The sequence below is a fragment of the Bufo gargarizans genome, chromosome 3, assembly GCF_014858855.1.
Source record: "Bufo gargarizans isolate SCDJY-AF-19 chromosome 3, ASM1485885v1, whole genome shotgun sequence".
Lineage (NCBI taxonomy): Eukaryota > Metazoa > Chordata > Amphibia > Anura > Bufonidae > Bufo > Bufo gargarizans.
Genome location: NC_058082.1, coordinates 503,903,023 through 503,930,845, shown reverse-complemented (window position 1 = coordinate 503,930,845; position 27,823 = coordinate 503,903,023). Strand labels below are relative to the sequence as shown.

Here is a 27,823-nt window from a genome sequence, read left to right as displayed (position 1 = left end):
CCATCGGGCACTGGCGGTATCCAGCATATGCCAGATTGGGTAATTCTTTTCCTATACCTACAGACAGGGGCGGATTAGCCATAGACCTTACAGGCCCCAGGGGGCCACCAAAACCCTCATCTCTGCCACTGGCCAGGTATATAATGAGCTCTCAGTGATAATTAACGCTGTGAGACTCAGGTACTCGGCCAGCGACCACACATGCCCTCCTGAATTCAACAGTTGTGACCTGCATCTCACCTCCTAAGCACCCCGCTCCATATCTTAATCCGAGACAACTAGAGGAAGAGGAGAGAAAATGGCCAACTCAGAGGGACAGCTTTTGGGGAAATACATTGTGTGGTATTTTGCACTATGGTATTGCTGCCCACCCCAATTTGGTTGCCCTGCCTCCTGTCAATTTAGACGCTCCTACATATGGGGCCACTTTTAGGTATTTTTCTCCAGGGCCACTTTAGGTTCCCAATCCGCCCCTGCCTACAGAATACTAGATTTTAAAATGCCGATATCAACCTAGCTGTGAGTCTGTGATAAGATGGCCCACTCGACTGTCGAGCTTCTTTTTTTACAGAATCTTTCCCGACAAAGCTATATATCTGCTCAGCTCCTCCTGCTCTAGATCATGCTGCCTGCAGATGGCACTGCATTTGGTGGCGACAGGTCCTCTTTAATGGGAGACATCAGAAAAAGTACTCTGCTTGTGACACATGGGTATGCCAGTCCTAAAGCAATACTTGCGCGTCTTTATGGATTTAGGATAGATGCAGTGTTTCATTTTCGGCTGTACTGACGGGCATTCTCCCCTTGCACAGCACTGTCAGTCAGTGACCACCTCTGAACAAGAAACGCCCACCTTCTTGGCAGAACGTATGGCAAATGTCAGGAGACGACGGCAAGACAGAAGACCATTGTAAGTGATCAGTAAGGTTATTAGATGGAAGCGTTGTGCATTTTCTACCATGTAGGTTTGCCTGTTTGTCTCCTTAGAACTAACCACAGTCACTGGTTTTCACCCAACTTTAAGACACCTTAAAGGGGTTGTCTCACTTTAGAAAATTACCTCTATCATTGTAGACAAAGTTACAAGGGTTTTCTGAGATTTTTTTATACTAATGACCTATCCTCGGGATAGGTCATCGGTATCTGATCATGGAGGTCCGACACCCGGGACCCCCACTGAACAGCTGTTTGAGAAGGCAGCGGCGCCGTGGCCTTTCTCGCAGCTCACGAAGCACAGCACCATACATTGTATAGCGGCTTTGCTTAGTATCGCGCTCAGCCCCATTCACTTCTGTGGGGCTGAGCTGCACCTAGGCCACGTGTCCAATGAACGTGTCGTCACATGGCCTAGGAAAAGCTGCGAGTAGGCCACGGCCGCTGCCTTCTTGAACAGCTGATCCGTGGGACTCCCAGATGTCAGCCCCCCACCGATCTAATACTGATGACCCCTTTATACAAGGCACCTACTAATGTATTGGAATTGTCCATATTGCCTTCTTTGCTGGCTGGATTCATTTTTCCATCACATTACGCACTGCTCGTATTCAGGGGTTATGGCCACCGCTGCAGCGCAGATACGAGGTGGCTGGAACAGGAGCTGCTGTGCATGCGTACCTTTGCTCGCCTCCACGGTTTCGTCCAACAGAGAGGGCCCTTTTCTCTAGTATGCAAGCACGGCCACCACTGATGAATTGCAGGGTGGTCGTTACCACCTTGGAAACAAGCAGTGTATAACATGAAGGAAAAATTAATCAAGCCAGCAAAGGAGGCAATATGGACAATCACGATACATTAGGAAGTGCCTTGTATCAACTTTCTACCTGATAAATGCCATTTGCTGAAGTGAGACGACCCCTTTAATGGTAAAACATAGGTTGCTGGCTTTTGTTACTGCCTCTACCCGAGCTTGAGCTTGGAGGTGCTGTTCACCACTGCCAGCCCTTGTAGAGAGGACATGTGGGCAGTGCCTGGTTAGCTATTGCCTCTCCGATAACCCCACTTACATGTTTCTGGCACTAAGGCCCTTAATCATGCCAGAAGCATGTGAGTGGAGCTTATGTATGATTTTCCAATGCTGACAGTCGTGTTATCATATATTTTAATGAAGATTTAATAAAGACAACATTTTTAGGATTGCCAGAAGTGCTCGTCTCCATGTTTACCAGTGTTTTTGGCTTAGTATGTATAGGACATTGTATGTCGATTGTAATAGGGAAAGGGACATAAGAAGCTGCAAACCACCTCTGGCAGCGCTAAAGTACCAGGGGAACAAGGGATCGACCTGCTCACGTACACATCAAACTGTTAGACAGTCCCATCGAAGTGGGGAAAAAGGAGCAATGTTCCTTTAAATCTCACAGTATTGTTTCCCCCTTAAAGAGGTTCTCTCTTGTTACTTTGCTATAAATATATTCTCAAATACCTTTCATTATTTATAATGGCTCGTTTTGTCTGGAAGCAATCATCAGGGGAAACAAAATGGCCGCTGTTCCATTAGTTCACACAAAACCTGTCCTAATCACACAGGAGCACAAGTTACTTTACAACACTGAGGTAAAGCGCTGCCTCATCCTCCTCTCTGCTCTACTGATCCTGTATACAGATGATAAGAACTTTAGCTGAATCTCTGGAGAATTTAGTTCCTCAGGAGACATGAAGTACAGAGAGGAGGACAGGACAGACTGTGGTAATGGAGACTGCGTTCAAGTCCGGCTGCTCATTAGCCACATCCCCACCTCCTCTCATGTCTCCTCATCATCTCCATTCTCACAGAGATTCCCCTGTATTCAGGATCATGATTCCTGACAAGCAGAGAAGAGAGGAGGATGAGGCAGCGCTATGGCTCATTGTGGTGAAGTAACGTGTCCTCCTGTGTGATTAGGACAGGTTTTGTGGGTACTGATCGGACGGCGGCCATTTTATTTCTCCTAATGATTTCTCCCTAGACAAAACAAGCCATTCTAAGTAATGAAAGGTATTTTTGAATATATTTATTATAAAATAATATTTAAGTATTTAATTGCTGGAGAACCCCTTTTAAATTGGTTGTCCAGTATCCCGCACCCAGTGGTACCTGTGAAGAGATCTATACTTCCCAGACTGTCTTTACTTCTTCACTGCGTTTCTGGTCCCCAACTATCACCCCCCACACAGACAGGGTCATGTGGGCCATTGCAGCCGCTGACTAGCTGTCCTCAAGCAGCATGTCACTACTGGGTCACGTGCCACTTGGGGACATGTCACTACTGCGGCCAGTCATTAGCTGAAGTGGTGGACATGATCCGGTCTGTGTGAAAGTTGACACATGGGGACTGGGAGTGACCAAGCCAGAATGGAGCGGAAGATAATACGTAAGTCTAGATTACAGGTGCCGCATGACGGAAGAGGAATAATAAAAAAAAAAAATCCTGGACTATCCCCGTCACCTCTCCGGACATGTCTGTTTTAGTAACTACTTGCATTCCCCATGTAATAACAATTCTGGAGCATCTTTTCCTATAACTCTGTTGTGCCATTCCTCTGTTATTCCTACTAGAAGTCTGTGAATCAATTGCCAATTGGGCGTGACAAATCCCTGCACAGTCAGCCATTGGCAGCACTGATGGGATGGCGTCAGACTGTGGAGGGACATGCCTCCAACTGGTAGCATCCAGTTGGCAATTCATTCAGAAAACTATAGCAGGAATAATACAGGAATGGCACAACATAGAGTCATAAGAATAGATGCTCCAGAATTGTTATTACATGGGGAATATAATTATTTATTGAAACAGACAGTCAGGTTTTTCTTACAGTTAATCTGTGATATAAAATATTCTGTTTTGACTATTTTATTTTAAAGGGATGGAGTTGGGATCCGTAATCGTCTTATCACATGGAAACCATCAGAGGAGTTCATAAAGAATAGTCACATCATTAATACACCCGTGCAGACGATGTACATCATGGCAGATTTGGGACCGAGTGGGAAGTGAGTTCACCTACCATTCCAATGGTAAACTTGTATATTCACAGCTACGGCAGAATTGGTTGGATTAGAAATTGGCAACAATCGGGGGATTAGAGAAATCTCTATGAACTTTTACTGAGAACATCATACATGTTTTCGGCATTTAATCCAGAAGTAGTAATGTGTTTCCTGCTGTGCCGTCATAGCCTTCTGCTCACTTTACAGATTAGGACTGAAGGAGAATGAACATGTTCTTTGTACCATACGTGTAGACAGTAATGGAGTCATCACCCTGAAACCTGATGTCACTGGCACTAAAGGCCCATACAGGTAACGACAGTGCAGAAACAAACATGTATATCAAATGTAACACTACGGGGGTCATTTACAAACAGATGCACACCACTTTTGTGGCGTAGATTCTGTCGCACGCCATGTTGCAGCAGAATCTGCAACTTCTTCCCTGTTCACGGCAGGGCGTGGGTGGGTACGGGGTTTGATTAATCATTTTGTACGCCTAGGTTAGGCGTAGAAAATGCTCTAAAAGTAAGATAGCAAGGAACTGTCGCCTCTGCATAACTTTGGCGGATCCACCACCAGCGCAGGGGCTTTTTAAGACTGACAACTAAAACGCTGGTTTTAATAAAAGTGCCCCTATAAGGCTGCATTCACACGTCTGTGGAATACGGACCGTGAGATACTGGACCGGCATCCGGCTTAGTGCAGGAGCGCACAGCGTCATTGGTTGCTATGGCGCTGTACACTTCCTGCTGCCGCCGCTGTAAAGTGATACACTCGTATGAGCTATACCAGTGTATTACTGTACTGCGGCTGCAGCAGGAAGTGTACAGCGTCATAGCAACCAATGACGCTGTGCGCTCCTGCACTAAGCCGGATGCCAGTCCGGTATTTCACGGTCCGTGTTCCACGGAAGTGTGAATGCAGCCACATTGATTTCACAGTTGTTCAGGGAGGGCAATTAAATTTCCTTTGAGGGTTTAAAGGGGTTGTCTCGCTTTAGCAAATGGTCTTTATCATGTAGCGAAAGTTAATACAAGGCACTTACTAATGTATTGTGATTGTCCATATTACCTCCTTTGCTGGCTGGATTCATTCTTCCATCACATTATGCACTTCTTGTTTCCATGGTTACGACCACCCTGTAATCCCGCTTCGGTGGCCTCGCTTACACTCTATAGGAAAAAGCACTGGCCTATGTGCGCTCCTATGGTCCTGGCCACCAGAGAGGTCTGTGCTTTTTTTCTATCTTGTGCACAAGCATGACCATTGCTGCTGGATTACAGGGTGGTCGTAACCATGGAAACGAGAAGTATATAATGTGATGGAAAAATAGATCAAGCCAGCAAAGGAGGCAATATGGACAATCACAATACATTAGTAAGTGTCTTGTATTAACTTTCTCTACATGATAAATGCCATTTGCTGACGTGAGACAACCCCTTTGAACAGAATCCCACAGTTTTTTGTTATATTCAGCTACTGTATATTATGCTTTTTTATTTTTTTATAGTCAAAATTCCTCTTGATAAAAGCTTCATATCTAAGCTGGATAGATGATTAAGTGATATTGTTTTTCTGGACCCGTAAGAATGGCAGAGGTTCTGTCAGCCTCCTTAGGCCCCATGCACCTTTTGCAGATCCGCACAGTATGAATGTAGTCCATGTGGACTTCAGTGACTTCCAAAACCTTATACTGCAGATATTTTTACTATTCTAACCATGGATTAACTCAATTTAAGATGATATATAAACTATATTATTGGCCACATTTCTGTGTTGTGTTCCGTTGAGAGATTCTGACCAGTGCCCGGGATGTGCTGCTGGTGGAGCAGATCGACCCTTCTTGTGTGGAGTTTTCCAAAGGTTTTTTAGACATTGGCACCAGTTTCTTTAGATTGGAGTAAGTTTGCTGATTGGAACTTGAAATTATAGTGAGTCCCCCTATATTACATGATGTGATGTGAAGGTGTTTTTTTTTTTTTTTGTTCTCTGTCCACTCCTGGTGGCTCATCTTGGATGGGAGTTTGGGGGGGTAAAGGCTTTTCTAATTCACCTGTATTAATGTTTTTTGATGTTCCCAATTTGCTTTATAAAATAAAATAAAAGTGTCCGACTTGCATATTAAAGGAGTAATAAATTCTAGTAAAAGTGAATTTGGACGTGGTGTAACTTTATTCTATGCGCTCCATCTTTATTCTCGCTCCAGGGAGGGGATTGCTTCTTTACTGTATAGAACTCCTTTAATTTTGGGAACCTGAATAAATCATTGCCTTATTATTGTATAGATGTGGCAGAGAACTTATGGGCCTCTTTTGCACCTACTAAGTGCCTTTTCCTTGTCTTTAGGCTGGAGGTGGAGAGTCACAAGCGTGACCTATGGAGGTACACCCTACACCATGTCTCTGAGTCAGTGCAACCAGAAGAGCAGGAGCGGGAACAGATTCTCTACAAAGATGTGAGTGAATGTCAAAGGTTGACTAGCGCACTTGGGGAGATATTTAAATGTAACTAAGGTAGCATTCATTTGTTAAAACCAACAAAAAAAAACCTCGGCCTTCTTACTGTGGGCATTTAAGGCTCTTGCTCTTGGACATTGTGAGGCCAATATATTGTCTAGGTTTAGGGGTAAGTCCACACAGGACAGAAAAAAATGGACAGATTTTGATGCAAATTGTTTGCAAAATTTGCTTGCTTTAAATCTAAGATTGTGGGTTTTCAACATACGGTTTTATCGATTTATCTGCATACTACCTCTTGTATGTGTATTGTATATGAACATGGATATTCAGGGTCACTGTACGGTTTATCCAGTCTCATTGCAACTCATAGCACACCCCAACAACGACTCCAATTACAAGACTCAAAGAATTACTACAGCCAATTCTGTCAATCTGTGGGGGTTGCAAGGCAGTGTATGCCAGTACGGTAAATGTGTAGAGATGCCTCCATATTAACACTCTACAAGGAACAAACTTGGACTACTTTCACACTGGCGTTTATGGATTTGCTTGCGAGATCTGTTTCAGGGCTCTCACAAGCGGCCCAAAACGGATCCGTTCACCCCCAATGCATTCTGAATGGATAAGGATCCGTTCAGAATGCATCAATTTGGCTGCGTTTGGTCTCCGTTGCGTTTTTTTAGACGGTCACTAAAACGCAGCTTGCAGTGTTTTGGTGACCGTCTGACGATGCGGAGCCAAACGGATCCGTCCTGACTTACAATGTAAGTCAATGGGGACGGATCAGTTTTTCACTGACTCAATATGGTGCAATTGAAAACGGATCTGTACCCTATTGACTTTCAATGTAAGTCAAGACGGATCCATTTTGACTTAGACTTTTTTTTTTTTATGAATAATGCAAACGGATCCGTTATGAACGGATACAAGCGTTTGCATTATCGGTGCCGATCCGTCTTTGCAGATAAAAGACGGATCCGCACCAAACGTGAGTGTGAAAGTAGATATGACATATTTCTGCAAATTAGAATTGCGGAATATCATTTGCGGAATATCTCATAGTGAAAAAATACAATTATGTAGAAAAGACACCCAGAACTATAGTGCCAAGGAGAATGCAGCTATAGGCGTGCGATCCCTATCACAAAGCACTGATAATAAACTTGAGACAAAACACAATTGCCGCTGCGCTCCTTTCCCCATAAAACACACTCCTACATTAAATATCAGTATCAAGAAAGCGTGATTACATTTTAACAGATACACTCCATAAGGTATGAACACCCACTGCGATCAGGTAATGGACTTGTACTAGTCAAGATTTTAGTGTACAGTTTACAGTATCTTTTGGGGCTATCTCTGTCACGTTGCCTATCCTTTATGCGCTACTTTATGCCTTTTGGCAGTGTATCTGCTGAATTTTAATCACACTTCCTTGATATTGTATGTAGGGTTGTGTTTTACAGGGGAGAAGGACAGTAGCAGTTGTGTTTTGTCTACACTTTGAAATGTGCAAAGGTTTGGCTGTTCTTAGTAACACCCTCTTTCCAAGAAATCAGATCCTGCAAACAGTTCTCATAGTCTTTTTGTTTTCTTTCTTTAGGATTTTTTACACTATTCATTTCATAATGCTTTTGGCACAGAAATATTCTTTGGTCATCTTGTATTTTCTCTTCTCTGAACTTTCACTGTACATGCAAATACAAGAAACATCTTGATATATGACTAGTATTCTGCAATTTTCATCAGTAACCGTCAGTCGCCCTGAGCTTGTGGGGTGGACTAGCTGTTATGATGCCTCCCACACACTGCACTCATACAGAAAAGGGTAATCATTCTACCCCATCGTTTTGTAGCATGTCCTCGGAAGCAGCAGCAACACAGAAGACGTTATACAGCAGTTCTGGGCAGTGCTGCTGTGAATCCATCACCGGAGCGAGATAAAAAATGTATAACAGCTTTCAGTAGTGTCTGTGTGTTTCTCTGCCTCTGTCTCGGTCCAGCAGCTCCCACTCCCCACTCCATAAACTTCTGTGGACAGCATTTAACCTCATCCCTCGGCGAGCCTATACACAGATTTTAGCTGTGAAGAGTGTAAATGGTCAGATATATATCTAATGGTCACATATAGTGCTACTCCTCCTGTACACACATGACTTCTTACTCTGAAAAGTCACTTGAAGAAGAAACGTTTGATTAGTGCTTGAACAGTTCCTTGTTTTATGAATTACTTTTCTGGTGTATGATTTACTTTACAGCTGTATAGTCGCCATAAGGAATACTTGAACAACCTGGTGGGCTCAGATTTTGAAATGGTAAGTTATCCTGTGTCCATTGTGTTAACATGTAACAGTTTAAGCTACAGTTGAGCATCTCTGCACAGCAATGTGAACGGACACACGCATGGACAGCGAGAACCGAATGAGTCTCTGGGATGCAGATGAATTACTGGGATTTGGGTGTCGCACGGCTCTCGTAGCCAGTAAATGGCCAGAGGCACTCATGAACGCACACTACCACAGGAGTGAATTATAGGAATTGTAGTTTCAGGACCGTTTCTGGACCGCAGCCATGACAGTCTAAAATGGAATAGGACTGCAGCAAGAGCTAACAGTGAAAAAAAAGGTGCAGGCGATCCACTGGAATGTGAAATACATCAGGTTAGGGATGATACAGTACAGTCAGCATATAGCTGGATTTTTGAAAAATAGATTAGGTAACCGGAATACCCCTTTAACTTGTATGTAGGTTCATATAGGGCTGTGACGGCTAACCTCCGGCACTCCTGCTGTGGTAAACCTACCACTCCCAATATGTACACTTGCTTGGCTCTTCTCAAAACTCCATAGAAATGAATGGAGCACGCTGGGAGTCGTAGTTTAACCACAGCTGGCGCGCCGGAGGTTAGCCATCACTAATATAGGGCATCCTTGTTTAATAGAATTGCATGTAATGTGCGGTGCTGTCAGTCACACTGCAGTGATATCTACATTCAGCTCCTCACTTTGTAATGACAGGAAACAAACACAATAAAAAATGTTTTTTTTTTATATTTCAGATGCTCAGTTGAATTTTTTTTTTTTTTTAAAGGGGATGTCCAAACCAATTTTTTTTTAGCAGGAAGCAGGTCAGTATGTAAAAAGAGAAAAAAAAAACATCTATTTACAGCGTCCTGGTTCCACTGCTGTGGCTCCCATTCCTCTTACTTTTAGTGCCCACCTGGACCGGAAGTGGTGATGTACCGTATACATGTATGTGACCACTGCATCCAATCAGTGGCCTCAGCAGTGATTTGTGCGTGAAGAGTATGTGACCACAGTGGTCATGTTCATGTATCTGGCACACCACCACTTCTAGTCCCAGGGGGACTGGAGTCAGAGCACTGGAATCGGGACACTGACAAGGTGAATATAAGGCTGTCCAGAGACCTGCTAAATATTTTTTAGTGTTGGACTGCCCCTTTAAAATATGTCTGAATATTTATTGAAATGTTACAATGGTGTCATGAAAAAAAAAAAAAAATTATATTTAATTTATTATCAAACAAGTAACATAAGCTCTTTTCTTACAGCCGCCCAGCGGAGCGCTGCGAGTATTTATCAATGGAGAGATCGGTGAGTAAATTACTTAGTGATTTATTATTATTATTGCAATCATTTTTTTTATCATAGTTTATGACCAGAGGACATTTGATGCAAAGTGGTTATCACACAGATTTTTCTAACATCAGACTGCTGTGGGGTATAGGAGGGTGTTCACTGAATCATTGAGTGACTACCAGTGTTTAATGCTAGATGTGTGTATAGTAGAAATCCAAGAGCATAAGGCAAAAAACAGGGAATTCATGTATTGATTATGGTGGGAAGGAGCAAAGACAAGGGAGAATAAGACAGGAACAGGGAATGAACATGTTGGAAAGAGCTATTGGATATTGGGCTGAGAAAGAAGATATTAGGGTACTTTCACACTTGCATTAAACTTTTCCGGTATTGAGTTCCGTCCTCGGGGCTCAATACCGGAAAAAAACTGATCAGTTTTAACCTAATGCATTCTGATTGGAAGTAATCCGTTCAGTATGCATTAGGATGCATCAGTTCTGGCAAAACTGATCCGGTTTTGCGGTCTGCGCATGCGCAGACCTTTAAAAGTGTGAAAAAGATAAATACCGGATCAGTTTTTCCGGATGACAACCGGAGAGATGTATCCGGTATTGCAATGCATTTGTGAGACAGATCCGGATCCATCTATAAATGGTATACGTTTGCATACAGATTTCCGATTCCAGCAGGCAGTTCCAGCGACGGAACTGCCTGCTGGAATCCAACAACGCAAGTGTGAAAGTACCCTTAGACTTAGGGCTCATGCACACGACCGTATGTATTTTGTGGTCCACAAAAAACGGATCCGCAAAAAATACGGATTACATTCTGTATTTTGCGGAACGGAACAGCTGGCCCTTCTTAGAAATGTACACTCCTTGTCCGTAATGTGGACAATAATAGGACATGTTCTAATTTTTTGCTGAACTGAAATATGGACATACGGAAACGGAATGCACACGGAGTAACTTCTGTTTTTTTTGCGGACCCATTGAAGTGAATGGTTTCGTATACGGTCTGCAAAAAAAAAAGCAACTGATATGGGAAAAAAATAAGTTTGTGTGCATGAGCCCTTATACAGATAAACTTAAATAACAGGTTTTTATGATTTAGTTTTAATGTGGCATTAAAGTGGTTGTGTTGTCAGTTAAAGGGGGTTTCCAGCAGTAGAATATTGATGACCTATCCTCACTAGATGGCCTCTTCAAACGGTGGAATGTTTTAAAAAATATATAAAAAAAATTATTACTTTCAAATCACCCTCTTTCCCCATCATAAAAATGGACAATAAAAAATAAACATCATAGGCATCGCTGCGTCCCAAAATAACCATACTATTAAAATATAAAACTATACGGCGTAAAAAAAAAAAAAAATGAAAATGGCCTATTCGTCATTTTTTTAGAATGCCAGTTTCCTTTCATTTACCCAAAATTTTTTATAAAAAGTAATCAAATTACACACTCCAATTGTGATAATAAAAAGTACAGATTGCCTCGCAAAAAATTAACCCTCAAACAGCTCCATAGACATAAGAATAAAAAAGCTATGGGGGTCAGAATATTAAATAAGTATTAAAACACAAGGAAAAGGTTATAAATGTGGTATCGTAATCATAATGAAGGCTACCGGTCAGTTTTACTTCATAGTGAACGCCGTAAAAATAAAACCGTGGCAGAATTGCATTTTTTCCAATTCCACCCCATTTTTATTATTTTTGTCCAGTTTCCCACTATATTCTATGCAACAGCAAATGTTGTCATTAGAAAATACAACTTGTGCTGAAAAAAAACAAGGCCACATATGGCTATGTGAATGGAAAAATAAAAAAGTTATGGTTCTGGGAAGGCAGGAATTAAAACAAAACGAAAATGCAAAAATGGAATATCGCCATGTCATCAAAGAGTTAAGGGGGTAGAGCCAGAGGACGGGGCTATCCCATGAAGGACAGATAGGACATCATGTTGCATCTGTAAACACCAGAATCTTGAGGTCACGTGACGGCAGGGCAGAACAGACATATGAAAAAGGGTTTACATATATAATACATTTATGCTAATTGTACTTGTTTTTGTATTAAATTTTGGTTAAACTAGTACAGTGGGAGAGAGAAACCTGCCCACAAGGGCTTACAATCTACAAGAGAACGAGTAAGGAGACAGTAGATAAGGCAGGTTTATTGTAGGCTTTCCTCCGAAAAGTTGGGTTTTCAGGTTGCTTTTAGAAGTTGGGATGGTGGGGACGGTCTGATTTGCTGAAGTAGGGAGTTCTAGTATAAGGAGATGCACGGGGAAACTATTTGAGGTGATTGTATGAGGAGCAGACAAAATAAGAGTAAAGAAGGAGGTACCGGATTTGGGGAGGTAGGGGCAAGTGTGGGTGGTAGATGCAAGGAGAGGACAGGTTATGGACAGCCTTGTATGTTTTTAGACAACTATTGAGACATATCAAAAGTTTTGATTGGTGGGATCTGAGTGCTGAGAACTAAGAGAGAGAAGCACTCGCATATCACACTATTTCCTCTCTGCAGGAGGGAGACACTCAGAAAGTCTATGGGCCCACAAATTGGTTTTCAATTCAATCCCATCTCCTGCAATAAGGAGCAACCGCACTATATGAGAGTGCCCCTCTCTCCTCGTTTCATCGATTGGTGGGGGTCTCGGCACTCAAAACTCACCGATCAAAACTTTTGATCTGTCTCTAACATGTGAAAAGTTTTGATATGTGACCCTTTATTATTTTGAGCCAGTGCAGAGATTGACAGAGGGGGTCGGACAATGCTGTAAATTATATCTTATGGGTATGAAAAAAAAATTATGCAGATGGTGATGATAAACTGATCACTAAGTGTATTGTTGTTTTATTCAGAGAAATGCATTGATTTTAATATTATACCCTATTTTTAATTTTGCCACAGTATCTGCACATGAATATGAATATGATAATCTCTATGTTCATTTCTTCATGGAGCTACCAAAACGTAAGTATCTAGAGTGAAGATTTTCATGATTACTGATTGTCAGTCACATTTGGACAGGATTCCAGTGTTTCTTCTGTAATATAGCAGCATCTAATGTTGCTTATGCTTGTGTATAAAAGTAACTACTCTAAGCTGCATACATCCTCAAATCTAATTGATACAACCCTTACTTGACTATGATGATGATCAAAGGTCCATTATCACAGGCTTATTTGTGCCCATAATGAGCACCAACTGACAGTGTATAGCAAGTGATCGGTGCTTGTTTAAGGATTTTTTCCACGGACAATATACTTACCGTATTTTTCGAACTAGAGAAAACACTTTTTTTTGGGTGGGGGGAGGGGGGGGGAATGGCAGTGCATCTTACAGTCTGAATGCTAATGACTGCTTCTATTATGGAAGTGGTCATTAGCATGCAGAAAGCATGTGCTCACCCTCCCTAGTCTTCTTCCGGCCCCACTCTGCACTGTGTCCTGACTGCGTACAGCATTAGGACATAGTACACCGTCCTGAGCAAGTGAGGTAAGTTTATTTATTTATTTTAATGTCTGATGGAGGTCTGATCCAAGGCTCATAAGTGGGGTCATCTGAGGCTCATGGGGTCTCATCTGGTGCTTATTATGGGGGTCTCATCTGAGGCTGATGGAGGATGGGGGCTCTGATCTGAGGCTGATGGAGGTCGGGGGGGTCAAATCTGAGGCTGATGGAACTTGGGGGGTCTGATGGAGCTTGGCTGTCTGATTTTGAGGTCTGATTGGGGGGTCTGATGACGTGTCTGATGACGATTGGGCGTTTGATCTGAGGACTGCTGAAAACTTTTTTTTTTCTTATTTTCCTCCTCTAAATCCTATGTGTGTCTTATACTCCGAAAAATATGGTACCTACTGATGCTAATGTGCTTATTTACACATCAGTGATTTTCCACTGACCGTGGGTCTACATGATCCGTGTTCGGTCATTGGTTTTCACAGACCATTGCTAGAACATGCTGTGGAAATCCCTTTTCAGCCTTGCTGTGTCTGTGGAGTATTGATGACACACAGATAACACGAACCAAACACAGATCCTTCACGGACATCATAACAGGTGAACTACTGACTATCTTGTCATGGATGACATCATGGACATGTGAAAGAGGCCCCACACTGGGCAATAACCAGCAAAGAGCATTAGAAAAAGCTAATCTTTCCATATTTCCTTAAAGGGTTGTCCAGGATCTTGATTCTAGTGACCTATCGTCAGAGTAGGCCACCAGTATCAGCTGTTTCCTTGTAATTCTGGAAGTTGGTGCCGGAACTACACAGCCCAGAAATGGTAACTGCGCCACTGTTCAGCTTGAGGTGAGTGCGAGCAGCACTGCAGATACCAGCTTTATCCATTTCAGAACTGACGGAGCTGTGTAGTTCTGGAGCTACAAGGTAACAGCTGATCAGCAGGGTGTAACCCTGGATAAACTCTAAAGCTAGGGTTCCACAGTGCTATAGGGTTTTACAGTGATTGTTGCAATATATATATTTTTGCAATCTTATGGGCCGTTGTGGCATGCATGATGCTATATCACAGACTTTGGAAATGCAGGGACCACATTGATTAACTTTAATTCACAGGGGAAATAAAATCACAGCTCCTGTTTAAATCTGCGGACTGTCTAAGTAATTCACTGATGTATAAGGTCCTACTGAATAAGAGACACTTAGTAGCTGTTCTTTGTTCAGGGTAACAGATAAAGGTCCTGAATGAAGGAAGTATCAAAAAAAATTATTGCAGAATTAAATATACAATTAGTATAAGTGTCCGTATAAGTGAATTTTTAACCTGGAAATGGACCCTTTTAAAAAAATCGCTTTTATTAATTTTTATTTAAAAAGCATAAATGTAACCACCCTCTGATAACCGGGTGTCCAAAATAATAATAGGACAAGATGTTGCCCAGCTACCACCGTGAATTGGTGAAAGAAAATAGATAACACAAGATAATTAGGTATATATAAATTCCCAGGGCGTTGGTAACTTTATATTGAGGTTGGGAGTTAGGTAGAGAGTGGGGCACTTGAATAGGGGTGTTAGGGATGATTCTCTCCCTGTACCCGCCCTATAATAGTCCTCTGCCCAGGGATGAGCCCTGATGGTGGGATCACCCTGTCCCCGTACCTACCCTGTCTAGCCCTGTGTAACCCTGTACAGTGGGAATTTATAATACAGTTGATGTCAATGTTTTACCCCTTTATTTCATATATAACCCCGACGCGTTTCCTCACGTTTTGGTTCATCAGGGGGGGCGGTTTAAAAGATAATAGATAACATCATGCAGAATAATCCCAACCTCAATATAAAGTTACCAACGCCCTGGGAATTTATATATACCTAATTATCTTGTGTTATCTATTTTCTTTCACCAATTCACAGTGGTAGCTGGGCAACATCTTGTCCTATTATTATTTTGGACACCCGGTTATCCTGAATGAAGGAACCCTCCACTATTAAGCCACAATTACCAAACAGTGTAATTTAAAATGAGTTTTCTAAACCAGACAGCCCATGTATGAACTTGCGATGGTGTGTCTTTGGATTATTGGCAATAGTCCCGCAAGTTATGACCCAAGGCAGTAATTTGATGACCGCCTCAGTAGAAATATTGCATAATATCTTGTGTCTGGGCTGAACCTTTTGTGAAAAAGGTTAAAAAAAATATAATATAACATGTAAAATTAGATTTTGATGAAGAAACCATTTCTTGATCTTTTCTCTGCAGACTGGTCCAGTCCTGCCTTCCAAGAACTTTCAGGTGTTACTCAAAGCTGTAGATCTAAAACTCACAAAAGGGTAAGCACCTGCTCTCATTTGTCACATGAAATTTTGGTTCTATATTATTTACTATTATATAAGTTTATGCTTTATTTCCTGCACCATAACTTAAAGTTGTGTTCAAAATAATAGCATTCCGGCATCACTAACCTGATCAATCACTGTTTTTGGTAAAAATGATATTTCTACATGGCAAATAATTTACTAGCAGGTGTAGTACAGTAATAGAAACCCAACAGTCATGACATGCATGCTGCTGATTCTCTGTAATTCAATCACTTATTGAAAGGGGCATGTTCAAATTAATAGCAGTGTGGAGTTCAATGAGTGAGGTCATTCATTATTTGAAAAACAGGTGCCAATTATTGCCCTTATTTAAGGAAGGAAGGCAGCAAATGTTGTACATGCCTGTTACAGTGCATTTCTCTCTGAAATTCTAAGGAAACTTGGTTGTTCCAGACATTGTTCAGAAGAACAGCGTACCTTGATTAAAAAGTTGATTGGAGAGGAGAAAACATATAAAGAAGTGCAGAAAATGATAGGCTGCTCAGCTAAAATTAACGCAAATTTAAAATGGCAACCAAAACCTGAAAGACGTGGAAGAAAGTGAAAAACTACCATTCGAATGGATAGAAGAATAGCCAAAATGGCAAGGACTCAGCCAACAATCCGCTCCAGGAAGATCAAAGAAGGTCTAAAGTTACCTGTGAGTACTGTTACAATTAGAAGACTCCTATGTGAAGCCAAGCTATCTGCAAGAAGCCCCCGCAAAGTCCCACTGAAAAAAAGGCATGTGCTGAAGAGGTTACAATTTGCCAAAGAGCACATTGACTGGCCTAAAGAGACATTTTGTGGACTGATGAAAGTAAGATTGTTCTTTTTGGGTCTAGTAGCCAAAGACAGTTTGTCAGACGACCCCCAAACACTGAATTCAAGCCACAGTACACTGTGAAGACAGTGAAGCATGGTGGTGCAAGAATCATGATATGGGGATGTTTCTCATACTAAGGTGTTGGGCCTATTTATCACATGCCAGGGATCATGGATCCATTTAAATACATCAGAATACTTGAAGAGGTCATTCTGCCTTATGCTGAAGAGGAAATGCCCTTGAAATGGGTGTTCCAACAAAACAACGACCTCAAACACACCAGTAAACGTGCAACATCTTGGTTCCAGACCAACAAGATTGATGTTATGGAGTGGCCAGCCCAATCCCCGGATCTTAATCCAATAGAAAACTTGTGGGGTGACATAAAAAATGCAGTTTCTGAGGCAAAACCAAGAAATAGAGAAGAACTGGAATGTAGTCCAATCATCCTGGGCTGGAATACCTGTTCACAGGTGCCAGAAGTTGGTTGACTCCATGCAACACAGATGTACAGCAGTTCTCAGAAACAGTGGGTATACAACTAAATATTAGTGAAGTGATTCAAAGAAAAGCAAAATCTTGAAACATTTTTCAGTTTATATAATGAATGTATGAGTTTGTAAAGAAGAATACAAACACTGCTATTTTTTTTGAACAGTCTAATATTCACTTTTCTTCAATTTTTGTTAGAGGAACAACACAAATATGATATATTTTCCTTCATGTTTTGATTTGCAATAGAATGTGTAGTGTTCCCAATGCATTTGTGTGTATGGAAATAAAAGCTATTAGAAGGATTTTGAGCTTTATTCACTTTTTTAAACACACTGCTATTATTTTTAACACAACTGTACGTACTTGTGGGTCTTTTTAGAGATTGGATTTATACTAAGTCATTTTTATGACTATGTGAAGGAATAGATCTTTTTGAGGGCTTGCCTAATGTCTTTTTCAGCCTAATTATTCTCCTTCAGCTGCACAGCTAGATGCATCTCTCTCACAAGCAGGGGCATCTCCCTTCTGTGGAATCTGCCAGCACTGTACTGCTGTGACGTCTTTTTCCTTACTTCCCACTATGTTTGTTTTCAGCTCTGGAGCTTACAGAACAGATAAGGAGTGGGAGATCAGACTTGCAGAAAGCCTGTGAGCTTTAGAAGAAGTGTAGAAGCAGTTCTTTTATCAGACTCGGGATATCTCTGCTAGCTCTGACTCTTTAAACCTTTGGCAACATCATGTAAATGTATGTCAAATGTGTGCGAGGATCAGGCTAAACAACCACTCCATACATGGTTGTTGCTGGCTGTATTATGCAGCTGACACCTATCTGTAATGTCCAAGATTGGAGAGAACTCTGATCCTGGACATTTAAGCCCTCAGATGGTGTGGTTAATAGTCATGCGAATCATGTATATGACCTCATGCCTGCAAGGTGGCCAACGGGGTAGGGAAGGGATTTAAGGGTAAGTAGACAATTTTCTTAAAATGTGTGTATGAGACATATTTCCTAGACTGGTACGGACGTTTTATCTCTTATTTCACCTCTCTTGTCCGCCAGGAAAATGTTGCTTATTTCTGCCACCCTTTCAGTTTTGAGATGTTCCTGTCAGAAGAAGTGGAGTCTGAGGGTAGGTTGTTGGATGAGAGAATGAAATTGATGTGCGCTCACAGAATCTTCTTAATATAAATATTCACTTCTTTTCAGATATACCCCAATGGCCAGTTTTGTATTTTGAGGTTCTTTCTCTGGACATTTGGCAGAGGTATCGTGGTGAAGGATATGGATCGGTTGTGCTTCCACAAACCCCAGGCAAGGGTTCTTCAGAAATTTAAAAAGAAGCTAATTTCACTTGGTGCTGCGCTCAGACTGTACAGCATATTTTATGAACTAGAGAGTGTAACTGAATCCATTAGACAGCCCCTAAAGTACTAAACGGGGACGTGACCTGGTTCTGTGGTGTCACACAGAATATGACTAGATTGCTCCTGGTTACTAAGCAGCTCTGAAAAGGATCATGTAACATACGCTCTACAATGCCTAAGATTGTATCATATCATTCTTCTTAGAGCAACAGACTGGATGTGCGGGGTCATGCGATACATCCTATGACTCCACAGAACCAGGAACCCCTTTTTTATTCCAGATCCCTTGTCTTTAACTTTGATACACGTGACTGTTTAGTGTAGTTCTGTAAAGGCTTCACACTGATACGCAAAGTGACTGATATACTATAGAGGTACAGCACTATGCATTGGACAGTGGCTGTGCTTGTTATTGCAGCTCAGTCCCATTCACTTGAATAGAACTGAGCTGCAGGAAGGACATGTGGCATGCGACCTCTCACGTCAGGTCAAGAAAAAGGCCACAGCGCTCAGCCATGCTGCCCCTTCCAACAGCTGATCGGCAGGGCTGCTGAGAGTCTTGACCCCCATTGGTCAGATATTTGTGACCTGTCCTACATGGCTCCGGCAGTCCCATAGAGAATAAATGGAGTGGCAGGGCGCATGCTCAACCTGATGCTCCATCAGATTGGGGGACTGGCAATGGTTGGACCCACACCGATTAGTTAGTTATCCCCCATCCTGTGTATAGGGGATAACTTAAAAACTTGGCACAACCCCTTTACCATCGGGAAAATCACTTCACTGTTTACCTGCTCGTGATCACAACCGCATCGATGAGCAGTGTAATTACTTCTCGGCCGTCCCATTCAAGTGAATACTGGCTCCTTCCCATTCAAGTAAATACTGCAGGCCGTCCCGTTGAAGTGAATAGGACTGCTGAGATGTAATTACACCTGTTCATTGCTGGTAAACAGTTAAGAGAAGGCAGCGCTTGTACGAGCGCCGCTTTCTCTTCAAATAGCTGATCAGCAGGGGTGCCGGCAGTCATCCCCCCGCCGATCTGATATTGATGACCTATACTGAGTATAGGTCGTCATTATAAATAAAACAGACAACCCCTTCAATTACTTAGTTAATGTTCTCCTGTGTATGGTGTATCTCACTTGTGTCAGTTCATATGTCATTAGTAAATCTGGTAGTCGTTAGTAACCCATACGCTACTTAATTATATTCGGGTAAGAGATGCAGAAGGATTAGAATAAAGGCTCATTCAGACGACCATAGTGTTTTGCGAATCCGCAATTATTGTCAAGAATAGGACATGTTTCTATCTTTTTTTGCGGGGCCGTGGAACGGAACTACGGATGCGAACAGTACATGGTGTGCTGTCCGCATCTTTTTCGGCCCCATTGAAATGAATGGATCCGCAAGATTGCGGAACGGGTGCAGACCCGTTCATACTGCTGTGTGAATGGGCCCTAACACTTAATATTTTACAGGAATGCACAATGTCACAGCACAGACATGGCGACCTGTGGAACAGGGAACAGTATCTGAGCTCAGAAGGTTTTTCATAGGTGGCTCCCCTGAACTGGAGGACCTGACTTATATCCGAATCCCCGGAACTTTTCAGGTAATTATCATTTTGATGATAAAGTTGAGAACCTGATCTGTATATTATGTCTGCACGTACTGTCCACATCAACTGCATCTTACCGAAATAGACCATAACTAAAGTGTGTCTTGTGCCGTACAGGGGGAACGTTTAAGTCGTTTTGGTTTCAGGACAGAGACCACGGGCAGAGTGTCTTTTCGCTTCCACGCCATGCATCAGTCACGGTATGAGAACATTAACTGTACAGGTTAAATAAGCAATACTGTAAAACAGGCCATAGACATGGGATTTAAGAGAGCCTTCAAGACAAGAATCATTGCCTGGGGTTCTTCATAGATCTTTTTCTGCCTGAATTGTAGGAAGTTTTTATTTTTTTTCCTCATGTCAAAAATCTGTGGTTTTACTGTATTGTTCTGCATATGCAAAGAAGTATCTCCCAAGGAAGGACTGGTCTCTTTAGAGACACTGCAGCCTGCCTAAGCTGCATTCAAAGCATCGCACTCAGCCAGCATCCTACTCTGTACCGAAGAGGGGCAAGCACCCCCGAAACAGCTGTCTATGGGTGGATATCTGTCTGGCTTGGCTAAATCCCCTTGTCAAGTCCCAAAGCTTGTTTGAAAGTTGGAGGGAGCTACTTCTAAGAGGTGGCGCTGGAATATGGCTCCATGCGAGCACCGCTTCCTCTTCATTACACTGCGCTCCACAAGAGATGAGACGTAGTATAATGAAGAGGAAGCCGCGCTACGCAAAACCATATGACTATTAAAGGGAACCTTTCACAGGTTGTTAACCATAAGAATCATCGGCATCCTGAGAGAGTTCTCCCCCACCGTAATCATCCTATTTTTCATTTTATTTTTTTAAACACCTCTAAGTGCTTCTTTTACAGTCCACTTTCTCTTTTTTTAAAGGGATTCTGTCACCAAGTTTTAGGTTATAGAGATACGGACATGCACGGCTAGATCGCCGCTAGCATGTCCGCAATATACTGGTCCTATAGGGCTGTGTGCTTTTATTTTCTTTAAAAAAGGATTTTAGAGATATGTAAATTAGTCTTGTAAGGTGACCAAGGGGCTGTACGAACCTTCCTGGTGCCCAGCCACGCCCGCCTGTGAAGGAGCCCAGCACCGCCTATGTCCTCCGAATCTCCTCCTTTCGTCACCGTTAGATAGCTGTAATCTCGCGATGCTTGAGCTTGCGCATGCGCAGTGCCGGTATAGTGTTCCTTCCCTGTGCTGGCATCAGCCTCAGGGAAGGAACTGCGCATGCGCGAGATTACGGCTATCTATCGATGACGAAAGGAGGAGATTCGAAGGACTTAGGCGGTGCTGGGCTCCTTCGCGGGCGTGGCTGGGCACCAGGAAGGTTCGTACAGACCCTTGGTTATCTTACAAGACTAATTTACATATCTCTAAAATCCTTTTTTAAAGAAAATAAAAGCACACAGCCCTATAGGACAGGTATATTGCGGACATGCTAGCGGCGATCTAGCCGTGCATGTCCGTATCTCTATAGCCTAAAACTTGGTGACAGAATCCCTTTAAGTTATGCATATTAAATGCTTACCTCATCACTTCCCATTCCTAACCCCACCTCACGTTATAAGAGTGACAGAATCTAAAGATCCTACCCTCCTCCTGAACTCGCGTCCCAAATTCCGCGCATGTGCAGAACCAGTCACCAAAAAATATAGAATATTCGTGATTACAAAGATATAACACTATATGCGAATTCTCTAAGTGTTGATATTCGCGATAAAAATGTGCGATTTAGAATATTCGCGATCAACACTACTACTGATCACCTAATGTATACTGCGCAGCTGCGAGACTTGAAAGAGAAGGGATGGAGATGAGCAATGTAGAGGTTGTGTCTTAGGCTACTTTCACACTGGCGTTTTGAATTCCGTTTGTGAGATCCGTTTCAGGGCTCTCACAAACGGTTCAAAACGGATCAGTTCAGCCCCAATGCATTCTGAATGGATAAGGATCCGCTCAGAATGCATCAGTTTGGCTCCGTTCCGCCTCCATTCCGCTCGGGAGGCGGACACCAAAACGCTGCTTGCAGCGTTTTGGTGTCCGCCTGGCGATGCTTAGCCAAACGGATCCGTCCTGACTTACAATGTAAGTCAATCCGGACAGATCCGTTTTCACTGACACAATATGGTGCAATTGAAAACGGATCCGTCCCCTATTGACTTTCAATGTAAGTCAGGGCGGATCCGTTTTGACTTACACTTTTTTTTTAAGGAATAATGCAAACGGATCCGTTCTGAACGGATACAAGCGTTTGCATTATAGGTGCGGATCCGTCTGTGCAGATACCAGACGGATCCGCACCTAACGCAGGTGTGAAAGTAGCCTTTTCCATTTGTGGCATGGAGGAGACAGGACTCATCTAAGGTGCATTTACATATATGGCGGAAACATTTTTTTTAAAGGTTTTTCTCTGAACTGATAGTTCGTTGAGAGTTGATTTTAATATCATTATTAATGTATTTAAAAGTATTTATAGAAAATGGATAAATAGGCTTAGAAAGTGATGACAGGTTTCCTTTAACTCCACTCTTCAAGTACGCCCATAGATCATGCTTGAGGCTTCTCCATAGAGAGAGCACTTGTGCCAGTGACTGGCATTAATTCATTCGCCTGAGAGTACTTGATGGGTGGAGGGGAGAAACATTCCAGTAAATAACAGAGCCCTCTAAAGTGTAGACTGTATTTCTTGGCTCAGGTCTTCCATCTGACTTGCAATTCACTGAATCTCTGAGCGGTATCTTCTCTCCATTAATGTGTGTGTTGCTCTGTAGATCCTTCCTTGACAGGAGCTCTCTGAGGAAAAGAATGCAGACTGTATTGGATCGTCTGGGAGGCTCCAGCCAGCAAAGCTCTATTCTCAATGTCCTTGGTACGTGTTTCTTTTCTCTAGACTTTCCTGTGTTGCAGGGAACCACCTAGTGGTGACACAGTATATTACACTGTGGAAATTGTGCCATTTCTTAAAGGGATCCTGTTGTCTTTAAGTATTATTAATATACGCTCTAATATTTGTTCCAGATATTACGCTTTGAGGCAGTCCTTGGTGAACCATATTCTTTCCAGCAGAGTCACTAATAAGAGATCAGCAGTGACGTCAGAATTAATCTTCTTAGGCCTAATTCACAGTTCTTTTATGTAGGTTGTATTTTTAGCATAGACTGGGAAAGGAGTCCACGATGAAGTGAAACATTTCCAATTATACTTCTTATGTCTTCAGGATCCCCCTCCTCCTTGGGGCTAATAAAAGGGGATGTCGGTACTGGTTTACAGTATAAAGATAGTACGTGGTGCAGCTGGGGGCTAAGAGTGCTGTGTATCTGTATTGTATTGTACAGTACATTAATGATACCCTACAACTACTACGCCTGTATCAGTACTTCTACATCACCACTAGTGATATAATATCACTATTGTTACATAGGTGGACAAAGACACAGTTCCACATTTCTCAGATCAGTTATACAACATGAATTATAAGCATTTAGCCCTTTTTTAAATGCTAAAATAGTCCCTGCCATTACAACCTCTTGGGGTAGGGAATTACATAGTTTGACTACTCTTACTGTAAAGAACCCTTTCCTATACTGATGTCTAAATCGCCTTCCCCTTGTCCTTTGTAAAGTCCTTGGAGTGAATAAGGGTCCTTTCACACGTCCTCAAAATGGGTCCGCATCCGTTCTGCAATTTTGCGGAACAGGTGCAGACCCATTCATTTTCAATGGGGCCGGAATGTGCTATCCACATTTGCGGATCTGCACTTCTGGATCAGCACTTCCGTTCCACAACAAAATAGAACATGTCCTATTCTTGTCCGCAATTGTGGACAAGAAAAGACATTTTCTATGAGAGTGCCGGCGATGTGGGGTCCGCTAAATGCAGAACTCACATTGCCGGTGTCCGTGTTTTGCGGATTTACAAAACGCATACGGACGGGTGAATGGACCCTAAATCATGTGCCAGTTCTTTGTATTGACCACATATATATTTATACATGTGATTTGAGATCAGCTATAAAGGTACGAACAAACTTTGCGGTCGTGCAGGGGGTTGTGTGTGGTCGAGTTCTGCTGTAGTCATAGGGGTCGCAGCTGCCTTTTATTAATCTAATGAGACAGCACTGTTCAGTGGGTCAGCATTGTAAATGGCCGTGCGGTATTCAAGACTGAATAGTGCGGTCTTATTTGTTTAATTAAAGGCAGCTGCAGCGCGTACAACCACTTGGTTGTATCCTGACCTAAGGCACTTTTTTATTTTTATTTTTCTCAGGACTCTCATTACAATAGATACCCTCCATCCAATTTAATAATCTAGTCATATGCCTTGAAACCCTTTCTAGCTCTCCTATATCAGTGGTGGCGAACCTATGGCACAGGTGCCAGAGGCAGCACTCTGAGCCCTCTCTGTGGGCACCCGCACCCTGGAAAAAGTCTATGGCGTACCAATATCCCTCAATCTGAATGCAGGCAGGCTATTATAGCTAAATCATAAAGTACATGGAAGATATACTGTATTAGTATTCAGGTTAAATTGCCATGTTGTCACTTTGAGATAAATAAGTGGGTTTTGGCTTGCAGTTTGGGCACTCGGTCTCTAAAAAGTTCGCCATCACTGTCCTATATTGTTAGAATGTGGAGCCCAAAACTGAACTCTATATTCAAGATGTGGCTTTACAATGAATTTATAGACAGGCAAGATTACATTGGGATCATGGCTTTTTAGCCATTTATTTATACACCCTAAAATATTATTTGCTTTTGCAGCTGCTGCCTGATATTGAGTGCTGCTTAGCCTACTTGTAACCAGAATTTCCTTCTCTTGATCTGTTATCCCGTTCTCTTCCATTTTAGGCTTCATGCCTTCTGTGTCAATACCAATGTCCCTGCTCCTTTACTCCAATTACTCCTTCGTTCTTGCATTTCCTTTCTCACTACTCCTTCATTTATAATCAACATTTCTGAAAGTATGCTTGTTTAGTTCAAGGAGTTTTCCATGAACGATATCCGTAAGTCTCCACTTCTCCAGTTATGGACCCAGTTAGATGATATAAACCTCTGCAGAAGATGGAGGGCTGCTGCTAGCAGAATATTACATTATCTAAACACTGCATCACACTTTACTGTGGATTACCTTGATGAAGTCTTAGGGTCCATTCACACGTCCGCAAAATGGGTCCGCATCCATTCCGCAATTATGCGGAACGGGTGTGGACCTATTCATTTTGAATGGGGCCGGAATATGTTGTCCGCATTTGCGGATCCTCAGTTCCGCATCCATGCTTCCGTTTCCGCAAAAAAAATAGAACATGTCCTATTTTTGACCGCGATTGCGGACAAGATTAGGCATTTTCTATATAGTGCCGGTGATGTGCGGCCCTCAAATTGTGGAATACACATTGCCGGTGTCTGTGTTTTGCGGATCCACAAAACACTTGTGACGTGTGAATGGACCCTTATTGTGATATGTATTGCTAAAGGTCCTCCAGGGCTTTCAGTGACAGTGAGCTTGGTGTCGCACGTACAGTATATTTCCAGTTATATTAACACAATGTTCAATGTCTTGTAGATGCTTTCCAGAGAGCAAGAAGACGAATGCAACAGGCTAGAGAGAGCCTTCCGAAGGACATCTTGAGTGCCACTAAAACATTACAACTCGAGCAGTCAACAGCTTGAACGCCTGATGTGCAGCTCTTTTCCACATATCACTGGGGCTCTGTAATCTACATACAAGTTGTCCAAAGGTTGCCTTTTGCAAGGTGTGTTCTTAAAAAGGAACTTGCCCAAAATTCACCTTCAAGTCATAGAGATGTATCAGAAGATAATGGCTGTAGAGTCCAGGAGTTTGGACCAAGTTATAAATCACCCAAACCCCTTAGAGATTCTAAATCTTGCCTAGGTGCTTTATAAAGCCACAGCACTTGTGGTTTCCAGAGTTGTAATCTTCTGACGTGTCGCTGTAACATGTCTGGTGATAAAACGGTCACACAAGATGGACTTTACTTGACGTGTGAGTCAGAAGACGCAGTACTGGTGCCGATCTGGAGTTGGGACTCCTAAGCGTATGTGTTCATTGTGATTTTTTTTTTTTTACGCAGATTTCTTTTCCACGCCGAGATTCCTGCTAAAACACTTATAATATTCGGCCCATGATTTAAATGGGAATCCGCGCTGTTAGTGCATACGGCATATTTCTTTTCCACGTACAGAACAAAATTTTCTAATGTAGAAACAGCGTTGAATTAGTCTCATTGAATGGAGCTAACCCACATGCAGATTCCACAGCAGTGCAAACTGCAGAACCATGGCAGAAATCCATCCAAGGATTTCTACTGTGGATTCCACGGGAGAAACACGTCAGGTTTTTCCAAAGAGCATTTTTGCTGTCTGAACATTCCCCAAATCATTTGGTACATTTTATTTAAAGGGATGACTGCTTGTATAGTTATTTATTTTACATAGTTTATTATAGTCACAGGTGCAGTAGATTGAAGAGAACCTGTCCTGTTGAACATGGGGTCCGAGCTGCAGGCAGCATATTATAGAGCAGGAGGAGCTGAGCAGATTGATATATAGCAATATTATAGCATTGTGGAAAACGATTCAGTATAACCTTCCCTTTATGATTGTGTATATAGGGATAACTGTCAATCACTGATAGGACCGCCTTCTTGACCTCAAAGCCCAGAATAAGCAGGAACATAAATGAATGGAATATAAGTTATACTAAATCTTTTCCTATAAAACTATACATCAATCTGCTCAGCTCCTCCTGCTCTATAACATGCTGCCTGCAGATTCATAGTGGCAGGTTTCTTTAAAGCAGGCATGTCCAAACTGCGGCCCTCCAGCTGTTGCAAAACTACAGTGCCGCAGTTTGGACATGCCTGCTTTAAAGTCTCCTTTTTGTAATCTGCACAAAATGTGATTCAAAATATCAAGGGGTTAAATATGCTCATGTATCTTTTAACCATATTTTTAATAATTTTACCTGTAAAGTATACATTTTATAAAAAGTATATTTATCCTAACATGTTTTCATACATAAATATGGACAAAATGCCTGAAAATGTAACATCAGTATGGTCTTATGGGCACAATTGTGAACTCTGTAATCTATACTGGACTACATGTATTTTACATGTCAGTGTATAAGTGTGTCCACTTGAGCTCATGAATGTATATGAGTGCTCTGCTATACATAAACTCACATCTATTCTAACTCAGGAGGACGACCCCTTTCAGAGAACAAAAAAGCTGTTAAATTCTCATTTCTCTGTGTATGGGTTGTTATTGTCGCATGTTTTTTATATTTATTAAAAAAACATTTTATATTTGGTCATTTCAGTAGTATATGTGCATTTGAAAGCAACACAACCAGAAAAATCTAACTTAAAGGAGTTGTCTGAGTGTCTAATACTGATGATCTATCTTTAGAATAGGTAATCAGTACCTGATCCTTGGGGGTTCGGCTCCTGGGACCCCTCCCCCTGATCACCCGTTTGAAGAGGCCACAGTCTCTTCCTAGGCCAGTGACGTCACGGTCATAGGTTACATGGCCCTAGGTGCAGCTGCAATACCAACCACAGCTGGTATCCGATGGAGGTTGCCGTTTGTTTGAAATAGCTAATAAGGATCAGCGGGTCCT

The 27,823-nt window shown here is 42.2% G+C and overlaps 1 protein-coding gene across 2 annotated transcripts in view; it reads left to right on the top strand.

The window, feature by feature from the left end:
- MKS1 (MKS transition zone complex subunit 1) overlaps positions 1–27,465 on the top strand; it is a 36,811-nt gene extending 9,346 nt beyond the window's left edge. For both annotated transcript variants that reach the window (XM_044287049.1, XM_044287050.1), the window contains 14 exons: positions 813–910; positions 3,842–3,970; positions 4,175–4,279; positions 6,317–6,425; positions 8,688–8,744; positions 10,001–10,043; positions 12,946–13,008; positions 15,764–15,834; positions 18,243–18,312; positions 18,390–18,494; positions 20,029–20,162; positions 20,286–20,368; positions 22,954–23,051; positions 25,745–27,465. In XM_044287049.1, the coding sequence (XP_044142984.1) occupies positions 870–910; positions 3,842–3,970; positions 4,175–4,279; positions 6,317–6,425; positions 8,688–8,744; positions 10,001–10,043; positions 12,946–13,008; positions 15,764–15,834; positions 18,243–18,312; positions 18,390–18,494; positions 20,029–20,162; positions 20,286–20,368; positions 22,954–23,051; positions 25,745–25,851 (1,215 nt within the window). In that variant the 5' untranslated portion in view covers positions 813–869 and the 3' untranslated portion in view covers positions 25,852–27,465. The remainder of the gene's footprint in view (positions 1–812; positions 911–3,841; positions 3,971–4,174; positions 4,280–6,316; positions 6,426–8,687; positions 8,745–10,000; positions 10,044–12,945; positions 13,009–15,763; positions 15,835–18,242; positions 18,313–18,389; positions 18,495–20,028; positions 20,163–20,285; positions 20,369–22,953; positions 23,052–25,744) is intronic.
- Positions 27,466–27,823: the final 358 nt, after the last annotated feature.